Source organism: Candoia aspera, chromosome 1, assembly GCF_035149785.1.
Source record: "Candoia aspera isolate rCanAsp1 chromosome 1, rCanAsp1.hap2, whole genome shotgun sequence".
Lineage (NCBI taxonomy): Eukaryota > Metazoa > Chordata > Lepidosauria > Squamata > Boidae > Candoia > Candoia aspera.
The window spans coordinates 173,666,557-173,685,734 of record NC_086153.1 but is presented as its reverse complement, the minus strand read 5'-3'; the positions used below and the strand labels follow the sequence as shown (position 1 = coordinate 173,685,734).

The 19,178-nt window shown below is 39.5% G+C and overlaps 1 protein-coding gene across 1 annotated transcript in view; it reads right to left on the bottom strand.

The window, feature by feature from the left end:
* Positions 1-1,319: 1,319 nt before the first annotated feature.
* Positions 1,320-19,178, bottom strand: part of KLF7 (KLF transcription factor 7) — a 91,652-nt gene continuing 73,793 nt past the window's right edge. The window contains exons 3-4 of the mRNA XM_063317945.1: positions 19,004-19,127; positions 1,320-8,732 (exon numbers count right to left, since the gene is read on the bottom strand). Of these exons, the coding sequence (XP_063174015.1) occupies positions 8,681-8,732; positions 19,004-19,127 (176 nt within the window). The 3' untranslated portion in view covers positions 1,320-8,680. The remainder of the gene's footprint in view (positions 8,733-19,003; positions 19,128-19,178) is intronic.

Here is a 19,178-nt window from a genome sequence, read left to right as displayed (position 1 = left end):
TTCCACTATGAGAAGAAGAGGTGAAAGTCCAGCAGCTACATGAGGGTGTAGACTGGATTTAATAAAGGTCTATAGTTCTATCATATTTGTAACTTTTCAAGGACCAACGAACCTAGATTCATTCCCACAAACTGTAACTCAAATTAGATACATTAAGTATATTGCTAGAAACACCCCGTTCCTGAAGTTGGCTCTAAAGGCAGTAAATGAACGGCTTTGTGAAGCATACAGCATTGTGGATTTCCAGGGAGTAAGTGCCACCTCACCTTCACCTCACCCACAGATACAAGAACCTACTTTCCCCTACAGACCTATTACTGAAGCCAAGAGTGAGGTGAACCCTTGAAAACAGGCAAATACGTGTGTCGGTGAATACATGCCAGAAGCTTTGTCTTTAAAGCTGTGGAAGGCTGAACAAAAGAAACGCACAGGCAGCCCAGGACAGGTCTGTAGGGAAGGAAGGGCTGGTTAGAGAGCAAAGGCAGAAAGCAGGCAAGCCAGTCAACTGCTTCATCACTTCGCCCTATGGAGGGAGCTGTCCTGCGCGAGGAGGAAGGAGGCCGTGCTTCTTGTTTTGGGAACTCTCTTCGTCAAGCTCCATTTTGCCAAGAAACAGGCCTGATTTGGGGGCTGAGCAAAATCCTGAAAGAATTCTTGACGATGCTTTTATGCCTCCTGTTTATCAATAAAATTACAAAAGATGAAGTGCTCTGCAATTGTTGAGAGTAGATCAAAGGGGTTTGCTAAAGACTATTGAGATGCGTGAGGAAAGGTGTTGTACATTCATGGATGCTTTCAACCAACCAAATCAATACCTGAAGCAAATCTGGTATGTTCGAGGAAGGGACCCAAGAATTCTGAGAAGCTGAACCAGGTCTGACTATAACCACTAAACCTTTTCAGAAGGTTTTGGTAGATCAGTCTATTCCCTGTTTGGAACTTGTTTATTGTAAGTCTTTCCTTCTGTACTATAAGCCCATCCCTACAGAGAGGAATAGGAATTTTGCCTAGTGGAAAACTACAGGCTGCAGCCTTCCATACCCTCTAATACTGTTTATGAAAGTTGGGGGGCCACCCTGTGATAGGAGAGTGTTTGAGCAGAAGGGGTGTTCTACCACAGCATATGCTTGAATGGAGGAGCATCTATTAGCCTGAGGGATGAAGCACTTCTGACTTATGGATGTAATTATTGGACGCAACCTAGAAGATTCTGCTTCCCCATGGTTATGAATTAGCCCAGAGATACAACCCTGTTTTTGTCTTTATTTTAGAAAGTTTTCTCTATGCTTCAGCAAAAATAGCCAGGATTCCTTGAACCATTTTCAGGCCAAACACATTCTACTTTTTATTACACATATTACATTCTTAAATAAAAATGCGTCACACAACTTTTTTTTTTTTGCATAGATATCTTACAATATACCAATTTAAAAAAGAATTATGAAACAGACCAGTAACAAAAATAAATCTTCTTCTTCATTAATAATCTTGTAACATTAACATACCACCATCATATAATACAAATAATATTTTTAAATCTTAAGACTTTTGTACAGCCAAAAAAATGGACAAAGTAATATATTTGTATATTTATATTTATATATTTATATATATTTATATATATAAAAAGCTTAAAAAAAATAAAATGTCAACCAAAAAAGGGAGAACGGAGGGCTACCATTTTGGGTACTTCTGCGATATACTAGAGCAGTGTTTTTCAACCTTGGCAACTTTAAGATGTATGGACTTCAACTCCCAGAATTCCCCAGCCTATTAGGGGGAATTCTGAAAGTTGAAATCCATACATCTTGAAGTTGCCAAGGTTGAGAAACACCGTACTAGAAATACCTGAGAAAACGAGGCTGAAGGTTCCTCCAAATGCACTTGGCAGACACATCTGGTGAAAGAAAAGCTGTAGTGCAAAAAGAAAGTCCTTCAAGAGTTGTTGGTGGTTACGCAGGTATTGTTTAAAAAGAATGACTGTGTGTATGTGTGTTTGTGTGTGTGTTTGTGTGTGTGTGTGTATATATATATAATGAAAAAAGGATCTGGTGAATTTGTTACAAATACGCCAATCCTTTACTTCCATTAAGCAATATTGTGTACCCATTGTCTAAATTCTGACATGCTTTTTCCTTGATGTAACTTTAGAAAAATTAAAAGGGGGATGTTTCAAGGGAGCAATTTCTTCTACCATGCTCCTGGAACCTCTCTGCAAGGGTTCCAGTTCTGTAGGCAATTAATGCTGTTCGTATATATCATCAGTCTTTAAGTCAAGACTAGAATCACTGTACAATCAGCTGCTTGGAGAAAACAAGGGGCATCTTTCATCAAATACATCTACCTATATGCTGAATTCATGAGGAATGTGTACTACAGCAGGTTGAGCACATTATGTCTGAAGGGAGGAAGAACTAATACACAAAATCCAATGTCTCCTTATAGTATAAACGGTGGCAGGAAAACTGGCTGGAGGCGGGGGCTCTGAGATCTTTGGATTGATGCAACAGAAGTTAATCCTGATCATGAGGCAATCTTACAAGCATTGTAACTATTAAGGGGCAAAGGCATGCTTACCTACTTGTTATTCACTTGGATTCTTTTCTGAACTTTCTTAGACCACAAATTAATTTTTTCTTTTGTTTTGCAGAACAGTGGAGGAGGAGGGGCATCAGTTTAATACAACCCTGCTTGCTAATTCCATCCCTTCCCCAATGAAATTTAGGAGGGAGCACTGAAAACTACTTCTGGGAAGGGTTACTACAGACAGCAGGATGTGTGTCTTACCTGAGACACCTGACCTCTTAAACATGTTCTCAAACTGTATGTTTTGCTAGAATCCCAGGTTCAGTGCCTCCCAACTCAATGCATCAAGTCTCTGCCTGGTTCCTCCCTGTCAAAAATACATCCTTCACAAGAATAAGCTTGCTTTAGAAGCAGCAAATGGCCTGATTGTGAAGACTGGCAATAAAGCCCAGCCCAAAGTTGGGATGGCTTTGGCTAAGCTTGGAGTGAAATTCCACTTTTTTCTTCCCAATTCAGACTCTGGTTGAATTCTGATTGATTTGCAATTTTTCCTACATATCTCATGGCAGGGTGGAAACAAGGGCAACTGTTTGACTAGCTGATCAAGATATCTGAACATTTATTGTTCACTTTATCAAGTTTTGTGCACAATAGACTAACCCATATAAAGGGCATAACCCCAAGTCTGATGCAGAATTCCTCCAAGTGCAGATGAATCGTGAAGGAACTGTGCATGAGTAGAGCCCCAACACATTCCCACTGGAAGCATAACTCCGAGAGAGAAGGGGCAGAGAAGGCAACATAAGGCATATCCCAAAAGGAAGGAGGTGGGATGAAAGCAACACTGCTACTACTTTGTATGTTTTTCAAGTCTCTCTGATCAAACAAGATTTGTGGTATTCAAAAACCCCAAATATTCCCTTCACACAGTGCTAATTTTGGGACAAAACACTCAATGTGGTATGATTATAGTACTCACAATTTGTTGAAAAGATCTTTACTATGTCTTTACTTACAGTGTTCATTTGCTGATGATACATGCTAGAATAATTGAAGTGCTGTTTAGTTTTTCTTAGAACAGAGCAACTTCACACAAATTTCTGTGGAACTAAAAAAAAATTAAAAATAATACGATGCCTGTCATGTAGTGAAGGATCAATAACAAATTAGTGTTTAAAACCAGTCTTACAATAATTTTGGTGTTCAATATATATATATTTATATATTCTGATCTGACCATATGGCCTTCCAGGGAACTATTTATTTAACTTAGCCACAGGAAATAGTAACAGAATAAGTGAAAACATTAAGTGACAGACATGTAAAAATTTTACTTTCAGGAATGTCTTTCCAAATAGACCTAACAACCATGCAGATTATTTAACCAGGTAACAGTCTGTCATGCAGGAGTTAAGAAAAAAAAAAGGTGTCCATGAAATAGTATGCTATATTGATCTATATTGATAACTGATTTTTGTACCCTACAGCCCCAGGGGACAGATAGATCTGTTTAATGTCACTTCCCTCCATGTGACATAAAACTCAGGGTACTCTTGTAAACACTTTTCTTCTCTGGTTTTCATTCTATTTTCTCATGGTATGCAATAAAGATACATCTGGGCAAAATTGGTCCCAATAAGCTGTTATTTTTAAATTCACTTTCAGTAGTTATGGAGCTCACCAAATGAGATAGAAATAGGGACCACTGATTACTATGCTAGGCAGAGCTGGATTTCAGTTCACCTCCATGGGGTTATTTTAGTTCAGATACTTTAGCACATGTATAGATTACACAGAACAAGGAAGTATATGCCTACAATTTGGCCTTATGCCCAATCAACAAATGAAAAATATAAACATAGTTTAATTTAAAAATATGAGTAGGCCAACTTTAATTTTCAAATCCAAGAGTATTTTAGTATGCTTTTGAAATTACAGGTTAATACATTCTTGATACATTTCCCCTATTGTTCCAGGACTTTTAAGAAAAATGAAGCATTGCTCTATCCCCACTGAGAGAGACAGAGAGAGATCCTTGTTGCTGAAAGGTGTTGGGGAGTCAATTCTTGCCATTTCTCTGAAGATAGCCACTATCTTATCTTAGCGAGGCAAGGCAAAATCCCTAACGCAACCCACATCCATACCCACCCCTCCGCTAAATGTTTAAAAAGAAAACAGAGTTTTCTTTTGAACCTGTTTATCATGAGGTCTATCAGAAGTCAGTAGTACAAATTAACATGTAGAGTATGCCACGCAATTAACAGATTCTAAATTTTCTGGAGCATATTGTAAACTGGCACACTGAAAACAGGATGCAGCACATCGCCGCTGCTGAAGCAACAAGAATACTGCTCAAAGGCAGGGCTGCCCAAATAGAATGCCTCATAGTACATCTGGCCTTTGCCTGCATTTTCTATCCTAGTCTATTATGCTAGACTAGGAAATTAGGTACTGTCTCTTGTCTTGCCATTTCTTCTCCCTGAGAGCATTAGTAAAGACTGGGTTGTAGAAGCTAGCCATCATTGCTATAATGTTAGAAAATCTTTTTACAGGATGGTAAAAGCCAAGATAAGGTGTGATAAATGGTGTAATTACGTTCTTGAAATATTTACATACACACCCTCAATTTCTGTTGGATTTGTAATAGAAATACAGAACCCACTAAAAACATTAATCATTTTTGGTATGGCACAACCATTGCACATGATTTTCCTTTGATAAGCAGTCAAAAGAAAATCTCAAGAACAAATTACCATTTATGTTTGCATTTCCCAAGCCTCTTTGTCCAGAATTGTGTCTCCTCCTCCCTGCCCCGCCCCCATCTGTGAGACTGTCAGTATAATTAGGATTGCAGACGGATCCTATCACTGTCAGTGGATGAGGCTGTTCACTGGGAAGCAAGAGGCTCCCTGTGCCAAGTGCTAACAGCCTTACAGGCAAACATTGCAAAATAGGGGCAGAGGCAGATGGCTAAGCTGTGATTGACTTGCTGCACCAAGTTATAGGCTTCTGATTATTTATTTATTTGGTACTGATGGCCAGTTAATAGCCATATAATCTACAGTGGGAATATATCAGCCTCATGCCTTCACTATGAATAGCTTCTCTTCCTGGTTCATTATCTCACAGGCTGAGAGCAGATCCCTTCTACATTCAGGAACTGGCCCTGTCTGATTTGGCTAGCTTACTCCCAAGTCACTACACTTCAGTTCAAATCTACTTTGAACAAGGAGAAAAACAAGCTTTTTGTTCCCCAGATTATTTCAAGTTCTCTTACACTTAATAGAGATTTTTCCAAGATTTCTGATGTCAATAAGAGATAGATGAACACAATTCCTTTTGATTTCTCTGGCTTCCCATTCCCATCTGCTTCAAATTATTTAAGAAGGCAAACTTATTTTAAATTTGCCACTAACTCGTGTAGATGATCTCAAATTCTAGATACAATAGAACTGAATATTTTAGGTTATGGGTATTACTTAAGGACTATGTCATGACAGATACATATATGTGTGTGTGTATGTGTGTGAGTATATATACACATAAACACACACAGATATATAAATATATACATATCTATATACATACACACACAGAGATACATGCATGCACATTATGTAAGACTCTACAAGAAAACAAAAATTCTTGGACAGTAGAGATTTTTCAGCTAATACATTGTCTAGATGTTCAGTCTTCTCTCTTCTCTGATATTCTAAAACTGTCACACAATATTCCAACACCAAGTTACAGAGTTATCAAAATGCCCAGTGAACACCTTGGTAGAACAGAAAGGATGCAAACACAGTTAAAGAGAACTACAAGATTGTCAGCAAACAATGTTCCAATATTTCTTCACCACAAATCTTTGGAATAAAACTTAGATCTTGCCCTTATTCTTAAATGCTGATGTTAATTGCCTCTGCAAAGATTATTTAGATTTTGGTCCATATCTCATCCCATCAATAAGGGCTAGATCTTGTATTTGCAATATAAATGGCTACTGATAGTCACAGTATACTGTACACAGGAATTCTGACCCCAAGGAGGGGACTGTTTGGAACCTCAGTAGTTGAATGAAATTGCAGATGGAAAGAAAACCCCAAAGGCTAAGTATTATGAATCCCTGTGTCTGTACTTCCATTATATATTTGTAGATATTTTGTATATAAAAAGTTATTTTAATGTTTCTGCATCCTAAACGTGAATTAGGAAATTAGTGAACAGTCAACAAGTCAAAAACAGTCCAAAGTAGGGCAGTGAGCTAGTTTAGTGAGTGGAAGAGTAGCAACCAAGAGAGTTACAGGCCATTCCATTTCTCAGCACATCTCGCAGGGATGGTCCCAAATTAACTATATACAGCCATTCTGAATGGCTACCTCTTTACCTGCATGAGAGATCGTTTGAAAAGGCAGTCTTTGGAATAATGCCAGCTTCAACTAGCTAAAAATAAACATTATGCATATATAGAGGGAGGGGTATGTATGTGTGTGTGTCTGTGTGTGTGTCTGTGTGTGTGTGTGCACGTAAAGTACAGAAAAAATAATCTAATTTGACCACAACCATCAAACTATCTACAAGATCCAGGCATGAGCCTGATGCCTCCATTGTTCATTAAATGGTACAACCATTGGTTGAAGTGGACCCATGCATCTACTTTTTTGTTTGTTTGTTTCAATTAGTTGTTTGGAAAGAAGTCCATGCTCACCAAAAAGCCAATCCTTTCATTCAACTGCAACATGTTGAACAAGTGGGAATTACACCACCTTAATAAAAAGGGAAAGGAGAATCTAGGTAGGCATTTTTTCCTTCAGAAGAGAACATGTAGGAGACTAATATTAAAAGGAAGAGGTTCGCACTTTTCCACTCATGACTTACATGATTGCAAGTATTTCTATGGATCTGCTCAACCCAAAACATTTCTTTTGCAGGTGCCAGACACACATATACAGTAAGTTATCACATATTTCACCAGGTCAAAGGGCTAGCAACAACAAACAACCAGAATTGCCAACCAATTTTTGTGGGTTGCCACAAGCATGCTCCCCATGGTGCTGACGGAAAACATGAAGTCATGCCTGAGTGACAGAATCCAAGACAGATATCCAGGTGTGTAAATGAGTTCTTAGAAACTTGAAGAAAAGGTTCAAAGCTTCAAACAAGCTTTCTTTCAAGTTTTCATTAGGCAATTAAATAGGAAGTCGGAACTATGGCAATATGGTGATGCCTCCAAAGATATACTGTGATCTTGCTCAGGGATTTCGCTTGTCAACCATTATGCAATCATATCAGCAGTTTTCACAGTTCCTTTGTGCACGTGATGTGCAATAACCAAATATCAAAATTTAAGGAACAAAACAAAACAATATATCTATATTTATATATATATATCCTTGACAAAGTCCATACCAGCTGAAGCAAGAAAAGTGGTAGGTCTATCCTAGGTATCGCTGCAGAGTGTACTGCCAAATAAGGCCATTGGTACTGACTTAAACAGATCTTGAAAGCTCAGTTCTACGGAAAAAAAAAAAAAAAAAACAGAGCAGATCAAGAAGTTCTTGAGAAGTCTTGATGAATCATTGTATGTAAGGGTGCCTTAAAACAAAAACGACAGAAAGGAACCAAGACAGTAATGTTTTGGCTACCAAACTGGAATTTGGTTTTTCTAGGTCGTTAGTTTTCCCTCCAAAATTATTTCAAAAGAAAAGTTAGTGCTACAAATATGCAAGTCCAAAATTGGTTCCCCCCTCCCCAATCAAGTTGCACCAAGAAGCAAGTTACATATATGCTGCTTCTGTGCTGTTCACCTGCAAGGAATCCTCTTTCATCTGCTTTGACTTCCATTGGCAATAAACAGGAGCAAAAATTTTCAAGTTCTGAAGTGCTGTAAGCAACCATTTGGGCCTTAAAGACTTCCCCTGCATCCCTTTTCCTAATCACATGTCTTCTGCCTTTCAGATGGGCAAGGCATTGGAAACAGATGAATGTACAGCTGAGTGCATGACAGCATTTAGTGCATGTTGTGTATACAGAAGTTACATGTGATCGAACTCTCTTCTTCTGGAAGGTAGCAAGAGACAGGCAATTGGGTTCCATCTTTCTCCCCATGACGCTATGGTCTAACTGCATCTGGGTCACACTGTATGTTCCCTGTTATTTAGATGTGCCTCTTCATGTGGAGGGCAAGGTGATCAGACCTTGAAAAACACCTGTAAAGTAAATACAAAAATAAAATCAGTACCAAAGACAAATACCTCTTTCAGATTTCATTTCTCATTGTGTACAAATTCATAACCAGCTGGAAAACTCTCTGCTTACTCCTGCATCAAAAAATTGCAGAAACTGTAAAGCACCTGGTATGTATTAAGCCTGGTATGAGTAACAAATGACTAGAAATTTAGCTGGCAATTTCAATTCTATTATATCCATTTCAGAAGATACTTTTTCAGCTCTCATGGTCATGGAAGAATCCTTAAGAAGAAAAATGGGTGAGACAATCTCATAATTTGGAAATGTATACAGATCGCTGTCTCCAATGTAATTGCTCTAGAATAACTTTACTAAGTGGCAATGGCTGAATAGGGTGGCTGGAGAGAACTGCCCATCTAATCAATGTCTAGCCAGAAGGCAGGGCAATAATCAGTGGGGAAAAAAGCCAGATATTTGGTCCCATTTATGGAGATGACATTCTCAAACAATATGTAGTATTTTAAAGGACCGTTACGTACTACTGATCTACTCACATCTCCCACTCACAATAAAGTTTGAGCCCACTGGAACATTTTAAGCAATCTTCTTCTTCTAAGAGCAAAGTGTTCAGAAACCAAACAATAATCTTACTGTATTTCCTAGTTCCTCTCCTTTCCCCCATGTTAACTGACACTGTATTAATACACATATGCATATGTATTCAAATCTCAAGTTGATGTCACTCTTAAGAGCTTCACATGACCTAGGATGACCATCCTGAGATGGAACAGAGAGATACGGAAAACTCTTAACTCTTTGTTGTCATTGAGCTGTCACCTGGATCTCTGCAGCCCAGGTATGGTGGCCCTACACAAAAGGACCGTGATGATCATCGATGTGCTCCTCCTCACTTTCCTCCAACGACAGCACAAACTTTGCCCTGATGACTGCTTTTGTCCTTCCATGTCCTCCTGATGTTGTTTAAGTCTCAACCCAGATCTGAGGAAACGTTTCTAAGTCATCCTTAGTTGTTCCAGTTTTAAAGTAATGCTTTCTCTCTTTTCCCAATACAATTTTTGCGAGGAATACAATCTGGCACACTTCACTGACCATCTGACTGCTGACATGGCCAGGAGCTGGGATCTGCCCTGCCCCTTTTTGCCGCTTTAAGCTTCTGTGGTCACAGCCCTCTGTTCTGGTTCCTTGGCACTGCTTTCCACAGCCGCTGTTGCTTACATTCAGGGCAAACTGGACATCTGACTTCCACCTTGTTAATACCTGGCTTGCACTTTCCAATAGGTCTTAGGTGGGCTACTTTTACACACTGGGTTAGTGCTCCTTCTGAAAAGAGCACCAAGCTTGTTTTTAAAGACAGATTTAATACTCTAGTCCTTTATTGCACTGCAGTTAAACTGGGAGAGCATGCTAGGTTCTGCCAGATGTATGCTGCTACTTCTGTCTGCATTGGGTGCATTACAGATTTTCCATTGCTTTTGTGTAGTCATATTTTTTTTACCATTTTTATTATTTTTATTATCTCCAAGAACTCATGCAAGAGCTCTACAACTATCACCCTAATCAGGCAACGATCCCAGAATCAGTCTTACGTAGGCACAGTTTCTACCACTTTTTATCGTAGCCCCTTTGGTTTGGAGGGAACATGATTTTGTTTACTCTATTTTGGCTTTGACAGCACCCAGAGCCACAGTGATGGCTGTGGTTATTATTTGCAGGGCAATCACAATCACACAGGTCTACAGGTCTGCTCTAACACACGTGTTCTCCATGGCGCTCTAGTGGCTACTTCTAGGTGTTGCCAAGCCAGAAGGTCAGAGCTGACTCCTTGGTCTCTTGCAACACTAATCAGGAACAGAACAGAGCTGCTATCAATCGTTCCCTCCCACTTCTCCCTGAACCCCGCCCCTTGCTTTTCCCCTCTTTTTTCAAAAGAGTGTTATATCCATGTTCAGAAATACCTGATAGACAAGGAAGAGGCACAGAGAAGGATTGTAAGGAGCACAGAGACAGCTCCCACATCCTCCTCCCTGCTTGAGTGCTTGCTATTTGTTGGTCAGGTAATTTGACAGGTGGCTAAACCTGCCACTTTAACCATCTGTCTAAATTCCCATCTGCCCAAACCACTCCATTTTGGGGAGAGTGAGCAGTGGTTGTTTTTCCATGAGCAAGTGATGCTTGGTGGAAATGAAGCCAGGGGAATCTACTAATCCATTTCCTTAACTTGGCCTGCAATATGTAGATAAGTACAGAACCACTCATCAGTCTTGTTATTGTGGCAGAATGAAGTTCAGCGATGTGGTCAGCAAATTTTTATGCTGGGATGCTTTTTTGCCAGCTCAAGAATGGGTGGATCATGCTTCAACAGAGCTGTGAGGAAGAGCTCTTCCACTATTGGTTGGTCCTCATAAAGATAATGCCTGATTGTGGAAAAGATATAATATTCACACCAAACCTATCACACAAACAAAAAAAAATTACCTTCAGTGACAGTGAATCAAAAATAAAGGAGTTAACTAGGACTCAGCCATGATACTTAGTCATGACACAACTGGATTAGGAATGCTTATGTGGGAAAAAAAAGTCAAAGCACACTGAAATGAGTTACTATGAGCAGCCAAGTATTGTTCGCTGCAGTCAAATTTAACTCACAAAATGACATCTTTAATTTTCAACAGTAATGTGTACTTACATCTTTTAAAGAAAAAAAAAACCCTATTTAGCATATTTCTATTTGCTAAACTACTGTTAAAATATTTCCTTCCACAAGCTGCTATGTTCCAAGAAATAACACATTAATCCGTACAGAACTGGTATTTAGAATACTCCAAGGCCATCATGGGTTACAGCAAGCCACTGTTACTCCTATACAAACAGTCTTGCTATGTCCCAATAATGTATCTCATATAGATGTAACTTTTATACTTATTCTGAATATGTATAGCAGCCAAACCTATAGAATCACATTTTCAAGATCATTTATACCCTAACTGAGCATCTTTTCAGCACTTACCTATATGCTGGGAATTATACTGTAATTAAAAGAAAGCATGGCTCAACAAAAAGAATAGAACTCAACAGCTAAACCCTTAAATCCTCTGCATTCCTGAGTAACCAGAGATTCCAAAATTCCAAAATCTGTATTATAACAATACAATTGGGCAGACCAAAGTATCAGAAAATAGTGTACAAACTTTCTACGTTTTAAAACCCTCAAAAACATGCACACTATTTGCAACATCTGGTTGGTATGAATTTCCAACTCGGTGTACTCAGGACCACAGCACTGGTCCTGTTCAGTCTCAGTGGAATTCATTTATTAGATTTATATCCCGTAATTCATTCAGGAGCTAGGCAGGATATAAAGTGCTCTCTCTTCCTATTTCCCCACCCCACAACATATTTCAAAGTCATCCCATAATCTTTTGTGGCTGAGGGAGGCCTAGAACCTGGATCACCCCATTCCTAGTCCAAAACTTTAACGACTACATTAAACTGACTCTCACACTTTCTATATGTGAGATACGACATAATTTTTATTTAAGAGGTGCAACTGCCATTGTAGGACATATATGCCTTGCTCCCCACACCTGAATGGTACTGGAAGGAAAGAAACTGAAGCCATTTAGTGGCCTGCTAGAACCACCTAATGGAGCTGAGCTTAACACAGCTGAGAAGCTGCACACATAAAAAGAATATTATCTAAAATAGCTTCAGTGAGCACATTAGTGAAACATAGGTTATTGATCTTACACACTTAGCCCTCCCAAGCATAAAGAATCACACGCTTAGACAAAGTAGGTTTAAAAGTAAAGTAAAAGGAGTCTTACTGACTTTTATTATTGCTTCTGTTACATCCGTCTCTGGTGGATAAATGATGTTCCTTGTTTCTTCTGTTCTTTCCTTATACTTAGTGATCTCTTAGCCCTACAGCTGCCAAGAGCTACATGGAAGAAAGGGCTAGGCACATGGCTTTAGGCCCAAGATGGAGACAGAGTAGAATGGCATGCTTGCTGCCTCCTCAGTAGGTGGAAGGAGGAGGAAGAGAGAGAGAGGAAGTGGGAGTGGCAACAAACAGCTTCCTCAATAGCACGGAGTGTTTGCATCCTAGAGCAACCATCCATTTGCTAATGAGGCATGCTGGATTTGCCAGGACTTCCAACAGAAACGGCAAGGCACCAGGCAGACCTGACTCTGAGGTGCTAAGTCCTAGCACCCTAGGCAAGAAAGAAGCATGTCTCACAGTTCTGAACCAGTGGATAGTAACTCCCAACTGAAGTTCTGAATGCCCAGGCTAGCATTCACTGCTGTTATATAGAAAAGTTAAAAGGCAGAGACACAGAAAAATACCAAGTTGCATGGAGAGTCATCCTGACACACATGGTCTACTGTTACTCCAAAAGTCCAATTTCAACAATCAGGGTTGATTAGTGCCACTTATGCCTAGTTAAAAGTTAGGAGCTTTATTAGAGCATAAAAAGTCTCTGAGAACAGCAAGAAACTGGAATAACTTCCATCGCAGATCGACTTTTTATATCACGGTTTTGATTCTGCTTGGAAACCTCAATTCTTCACTTGGACCTCAGAATGTTTTCTGCTCTGCCTATAGAATCTTGGCCAATTGTACAGAACTTTGGGCATCTTGGACTTTGGATCTGTCTGGAGCTAAGACTGCCTATGAGATTCCTTGTGAGTGCCCATACAATTCTGACCTTGAACTGTTAATGGCTTTGCTATTAACATGCCATGACAATATATGGCATTCTTCATGCACAAACATTTTCCCTCAAAGATTAAGTTTTATATCCAAGATCTCTACCATGAAAGAAGAAGAAGCAGTCTGCCTGACTATACTGTATTGTATATGTGTAGCCATGATCACAAATCAAGATGTTTCTGAATCCCCAGAATAAAGTGTAATGGAAGGAAACAAGTGGTCAATACAGACTTTTTAAAAACTAACTGGAAGTTAAAAAAAACAAATAAATCCCTGCCAATCTGTAGAAAACCACCCAGAAATCTACTAGTAGATCCAGATCTATCAACTGCCTGGATGGACAGGACAGGACAGGACAGGACAGGACAGGACAGGATAGGATAGATTGGAGCCATAGAAAATGCCCTAGGAACAAGCTTTAAGCTATCAGATGCCTCTACTGGGGTTTGGATGGCATAATAGACAGCAGATATAATGTTGAGCTGCAAAAAAAAGCTTATCAAATAAGCAATTGTGACAATTAACAGCAGCACCAGAAGGCTGTTGTACTAGTAACAGTTTGGGTATGCTATTGACTTGACAAAAATCCTACATGTATCTAAGGATAGTGTTGTGACCTAGCAAGTAATGCCATAAGTAAATATGCATATCCCTGATAGAGAGCAGCTGTTCTATCAGTAGCAACTACAAGCACAATGGGTTGTCTGCAACAGCTGTAGTAGTTTATACAATGGCAGGGATGAAACACATTACCACAGCAATGTAACAGCAGTTTGGAAGGCAATGGGAATCCACTGTGCTATGAAAAATCACCATGGCTGAAAACAAGTACATGTACATGAAAGGACAAGCAGCATTGTTGCTCACCAATCCCCAGGAGGAGGCAGCATTCAAGAAGAAGAAGAAAAGCATGTGTGTTGTGTTCAGAGCTGGGGTTACTCAGCAAACATGTGGAATTTAATTAACATCACTCCACTCCACTATAAAATAACGCAGGAGGACTCTGATGTAGAAAGTGGAATGGAGCAGGGAGCGAAAGGTGGGATGAAGAAATCTTGCAAACGACTGCCCAGCTCACTCCAAAGCAACTGAAAATATAAGAGCACAAAGTCTCTCTCCCTATACTCTTGGAAGCTAGCCTGGTCCATTAAAAATAGTATGTCTGTCTGTGGGGGAGGAAAGGACCAATCAGAATCAACTTTCCCTTATCCTCACATCAATCCAAGCACCACTGACACTACAGTCTAAGAGGACCACCACGCTATGAGGAAACCTAAGGCATTTGGAATGGCAAAGGTCACATACGTCAATATCAAGGTGCCCTGGTTCCAAATATAGCTTGCCACATAGCATGAAGTACCCTTGTTTAACAATACCAGATGGAATCTTCTTGGGCATGCAGAACTAGGTGTGGTTCTTCCATACCAGCCACTGTGGAATGCAGATATCAGTATCATCAACAGATCAATTAACCTTGTGATAAAGTAGTACAGAGTGGATTAGTTACAGCAATGAAAAGGCTGAAATGAATTGAATTCTTGTAATGTGTCTGGATTCCTCTTAAGCATAAAGATTAACAAGAAAGCTCCATTCCTACTCCAAGAATACAGTTTCCTGGCTGCTTCAAACAAGTGTGATTTCCACCAACATCAATGAAACGGCAGTTGTCTGAGTATTCTTCCACTGCCCCTAAAGCAGAGAAGGCAAATCTTTGTTTGGTTAACCAAATAAAGCAAGATTCCAGGGTTATGGGAAAACAAAGCATAGTCAAGGATCCAGAGATAAAAAGCAAAGGAAGGCAGTGCAAGCGCAGAGCAGGAGGAGGGCAATGAATTGGTAATGCGAAAGACCTCAGAAGACAGGATGTGAAGAAGATCAGATTTCTTTCCCGTTAAGGAAAAAAATGGTTCTTTCAAATGCATCTTCTTCCGAGTTTTGGCAATCTCATGTGCTTAGGAGCTAAATAGAGCTCTGATTGTATTATAAGCATTTTCTTATTATAGCAATGGACTTGAGGCCGCATGAAAAAGGATTGGTAATTTTCTAAAACCTGCCCAGAAAGCTACTTCCATAAATAGGATTTTAAAGCATGTCAAAGCCAGATGTAACTATATGATTTGATTATTCCCGCAATAGGACCTGGATTTTAGACTGGGCATAGTCAGTATCTCCAATTAGGTAGTCTACAGCTTGTTTAGCAGAGACAATGCTATTATGAGTTATTACCCAGAAATCTATTGAAGATTTTATTTTATCAGCACTATGCTAAGATTACTAAAGTACACAATGAAGCAAGTTTTCCAGTTTTAGATTGCTAAATCAGATTTCAAAAATACCAAGGACTTGTATAACCTCTTACCTACGTATGTGAGTTGATAAAGCTAAATAATAAGTATGCAGTTGTATATTCATATAATACTAATGTATTAGATTTATATCCTGCCCTTCATTCAGGAGCTCAAGGAGGTATATATAGCTTCCTCACCTCTTTTTTCCCACAAGAGATAACCTTATGAAATAGGTTGACCTGCGAGAGAGCGACTGACCCAAAGTCACCCTGTGAGCATCTGTGCTTCGCTGCTCTCATAACTATACTAAGAGCAAGATAAACATATTCTTTCCATTTTAGCTGCATTTTCTCTTACACTATGGGAAATAGATAAAGTTTCATAATTACCTTCATCCTACAGGTAAAACACAAAACAGTTTTGTGTTTTTCTTTTGTATTTTATTTCTAATGGAGTTTTGCTTCATACTTCATACTGGAATTAATTCTTAAATCAGGAACATTTCACACTTTTCCTTTTATTTATTGCAGTATTTCCTGTTACTGGTTTGATCAAAAGCTGCATCCAGGTTAACTTATTCATGGTTTTATTTCTGTAGCTGTAGATCTATAGACAGCAGTTGTTACCTACACTCCTCTTTCAAGTTTTGCATACCCAGACCTGCTACACCAGTGTTCCTCAACCTCGGCAACTTTAAGATGGGTAGACTTCAACTTCCAGAATCTGGTTGAGGGATTCTGGGAGTTGAAGCCCACCCATCTTAAAGTTGCCGAGGTTGCGGAACACTGTGCTCCCCTGAAACTAGACTTCCGTATATTCAGAAAAGGTACCCATGGAACTGTAGCTTTTGACTGGCTTTTGTTACTTTATGCACCAGCAAAATGACAGATGGACTTTTGCACATCTGTAGAAGTGGTTTTTTTTTTAGTTTTACTGTACATGGTTTCATAATATGCAACTGCAAGGCACAAGTGTAAACCCTGTGGATAACAAGGACCACCTATAATTTGAGTTCTTAAAATTTTGGCATGTAGCAATTTGAAATATGGCTTTTTATTTCTTTCAGTGCCATTGATGAAAATGCAAACCAAAAGATTTGCCGTTTTATGTATCTGATTTGGAGGATGATTATCTATTGTAAGAGTGGTTTGCAATTTGGCTTCATCTTTGATTAGGGATCAAGGAATTTGTTAATACTTTTCCCCCCCAGTTTTTCAGTTTTGCAATCCTTAGTGAAGGAGAAGGGAATCTTTGGGGCTAGTGGACATATTTTGAAAGCATGTTATGGATTTTTCATAAGAACCTTATTAAATGAGTATAAAATGGCTGGCAGTAGGCAGCAATCACACAGACACCCAGGGATAAAAACACCCATTGCCCAGTAACAACACTGTTGAGGTTTTGTTTTTTTTTAACCACAACCTCTAGCCACAGGTCACTCTCAGGAAGCTAGCATTTTGCTTTGCAGCATGCCAATCCCATTCATGTTTTTCTTTTCAATTAATTAAGGAAATTTGAAAAGACGGCCAGGGCGGAGGGGATCTGATGGAGAAGTGTGCTACATCCCTGGATACAGCACTGCCTATTCTTGCTTAACTTTATACAACTTTTTACAATTAGCTGTCCTTCATTTAATAGATTTTTTTCCATGAATACACATTTTTGTACACATGTTCCTTATTTTATTGAATCTGTTGTATATTTGCTTGTTCAGAAAATCTGGCATTACATAATTTTGAGACATAAATGCCAAAAGACAACTATATTCTGTTCACATTCTGATGACTGAAGTGTACATTTTATATATTTTAAATTCTTCCTATTTCTAGTTTTTGCTATCCTGTTTCTGTCCCATCTCTCAGGTTATAATAAATATGATGGTGCAGCTATATTTGTTGTTTAAAAGTCTGACCTATCCATATACAAAGCCGTGCTTGAACTAATTTTTATAACAAAAGACGGGTGTGGATGAATGGAATGGCGTATTCTCCGCATTTGGCTGCTCCCTACACACTCTGCTGCTTCAGAGAAGCATTGTAATATTTTGGCAGACTGCTTCTCATAATGGAACCAACTGTATGGCAAGTGTCTAATTTCTCTCATAGTGTGTGTTTTGTAAATGTTAAATTCTTCCCTATATGTTGTATGGTATGAATGGGGCAGCCAGAGGAATGAAGGGGGCACTCATATTTTGTTTTAATCCTATCTATAATCTTATAGTGCCTGTTAAAAAAAGAGATTGCTCCAAGAAAACTAGCTATTTATTATTTAAATTTATTATAGCTGCCCAACTCCAATGAATTCTGGACAATGTACAAAGCCGCTCCCCCCAAATCCATGAAAACAGATGAAACCTAAAACTACACAGACAGCCTGGATTAAAATGATTCAAAAACAACACAAATAAAAAACAAAACAGCTCCCCCCCCAACGAACAATACATCAGCCCCAGGCCTGGGACCAAAGCCAGGTTTTAAGAGCTTTCTGGAACTCGAGGAGAGAGGGTGCAGTCCTTATTTCTGGGAGGATGCTGTTCCAGAGGATGGGGTTCACGACAGAGAAGGCAGGCTGCCCTGGTCCTGCAAGATGGCAGCACTTAATGGAGGGGACCTAGACTCACCTGCTCTGCCAGAACATAGTGGATGGGCAGAAATGATTGGAGATAAGCGATCCCTCAGGTATCCAGGCCCCAGGCCATACAGGACTTTATAGGTAATAGCCAGCACCTTGAGTTGGACCTGGAAGCTGAATGGCAACCAATGCAGCTTGCGTAGCAGTAGTGGTACATGGGCACGTTGACAGAAGTTGATTACTCTTGCGCTGCTGCATTTTAAACCAGCTACAGCTTCCAGGTGGTCTTCAAGGGCAGCCCCATGTACAGTGCATTGCAATAATCCAGTCGTGAGGTGACCAGAGCATGAGTAACTGTCTGAAGGGCGTCCTGACTAAGGAAAGGGCGCAACTGGCACACCAGATGAACCTGAGCAAAGGCCCTCCTTACCACACCTGCCACCTGCTCTTTGAGCAGTAGCTGAGAGTCCAGGAGTTGCAGTATATATTATCTTTTCATTAGAATCTGTGCAGAAAAATGGAAGTGCATAAAAGTACAAGCTAACTGTACATTTGCAAGGAAAGGTCAATATGTTTTCACAAAAAACAGGCAGGTGCTGCATAATAATAATAATATCATCATCATTATCTTAAAATGCCTTCAGAGCAATTCTTGAATTAAGCGGTAGGATAAAATGTGAGAGAAAATAGTAACCATTACCTGTCACAATGGCTGCACTTAAAGGGCTTTGCTCCCGTGTGCTTCCTATAGTGCCGCGTGAGTTCATCGCTTCGTGCAAAACGCCACTCACACCCTTCCCACGAACACTTGTAAGGCTTCTCACCTGCAGAGGAGATTACAGAAGTCTTGTTAGTGTTCAGCAAAATCTGCATCC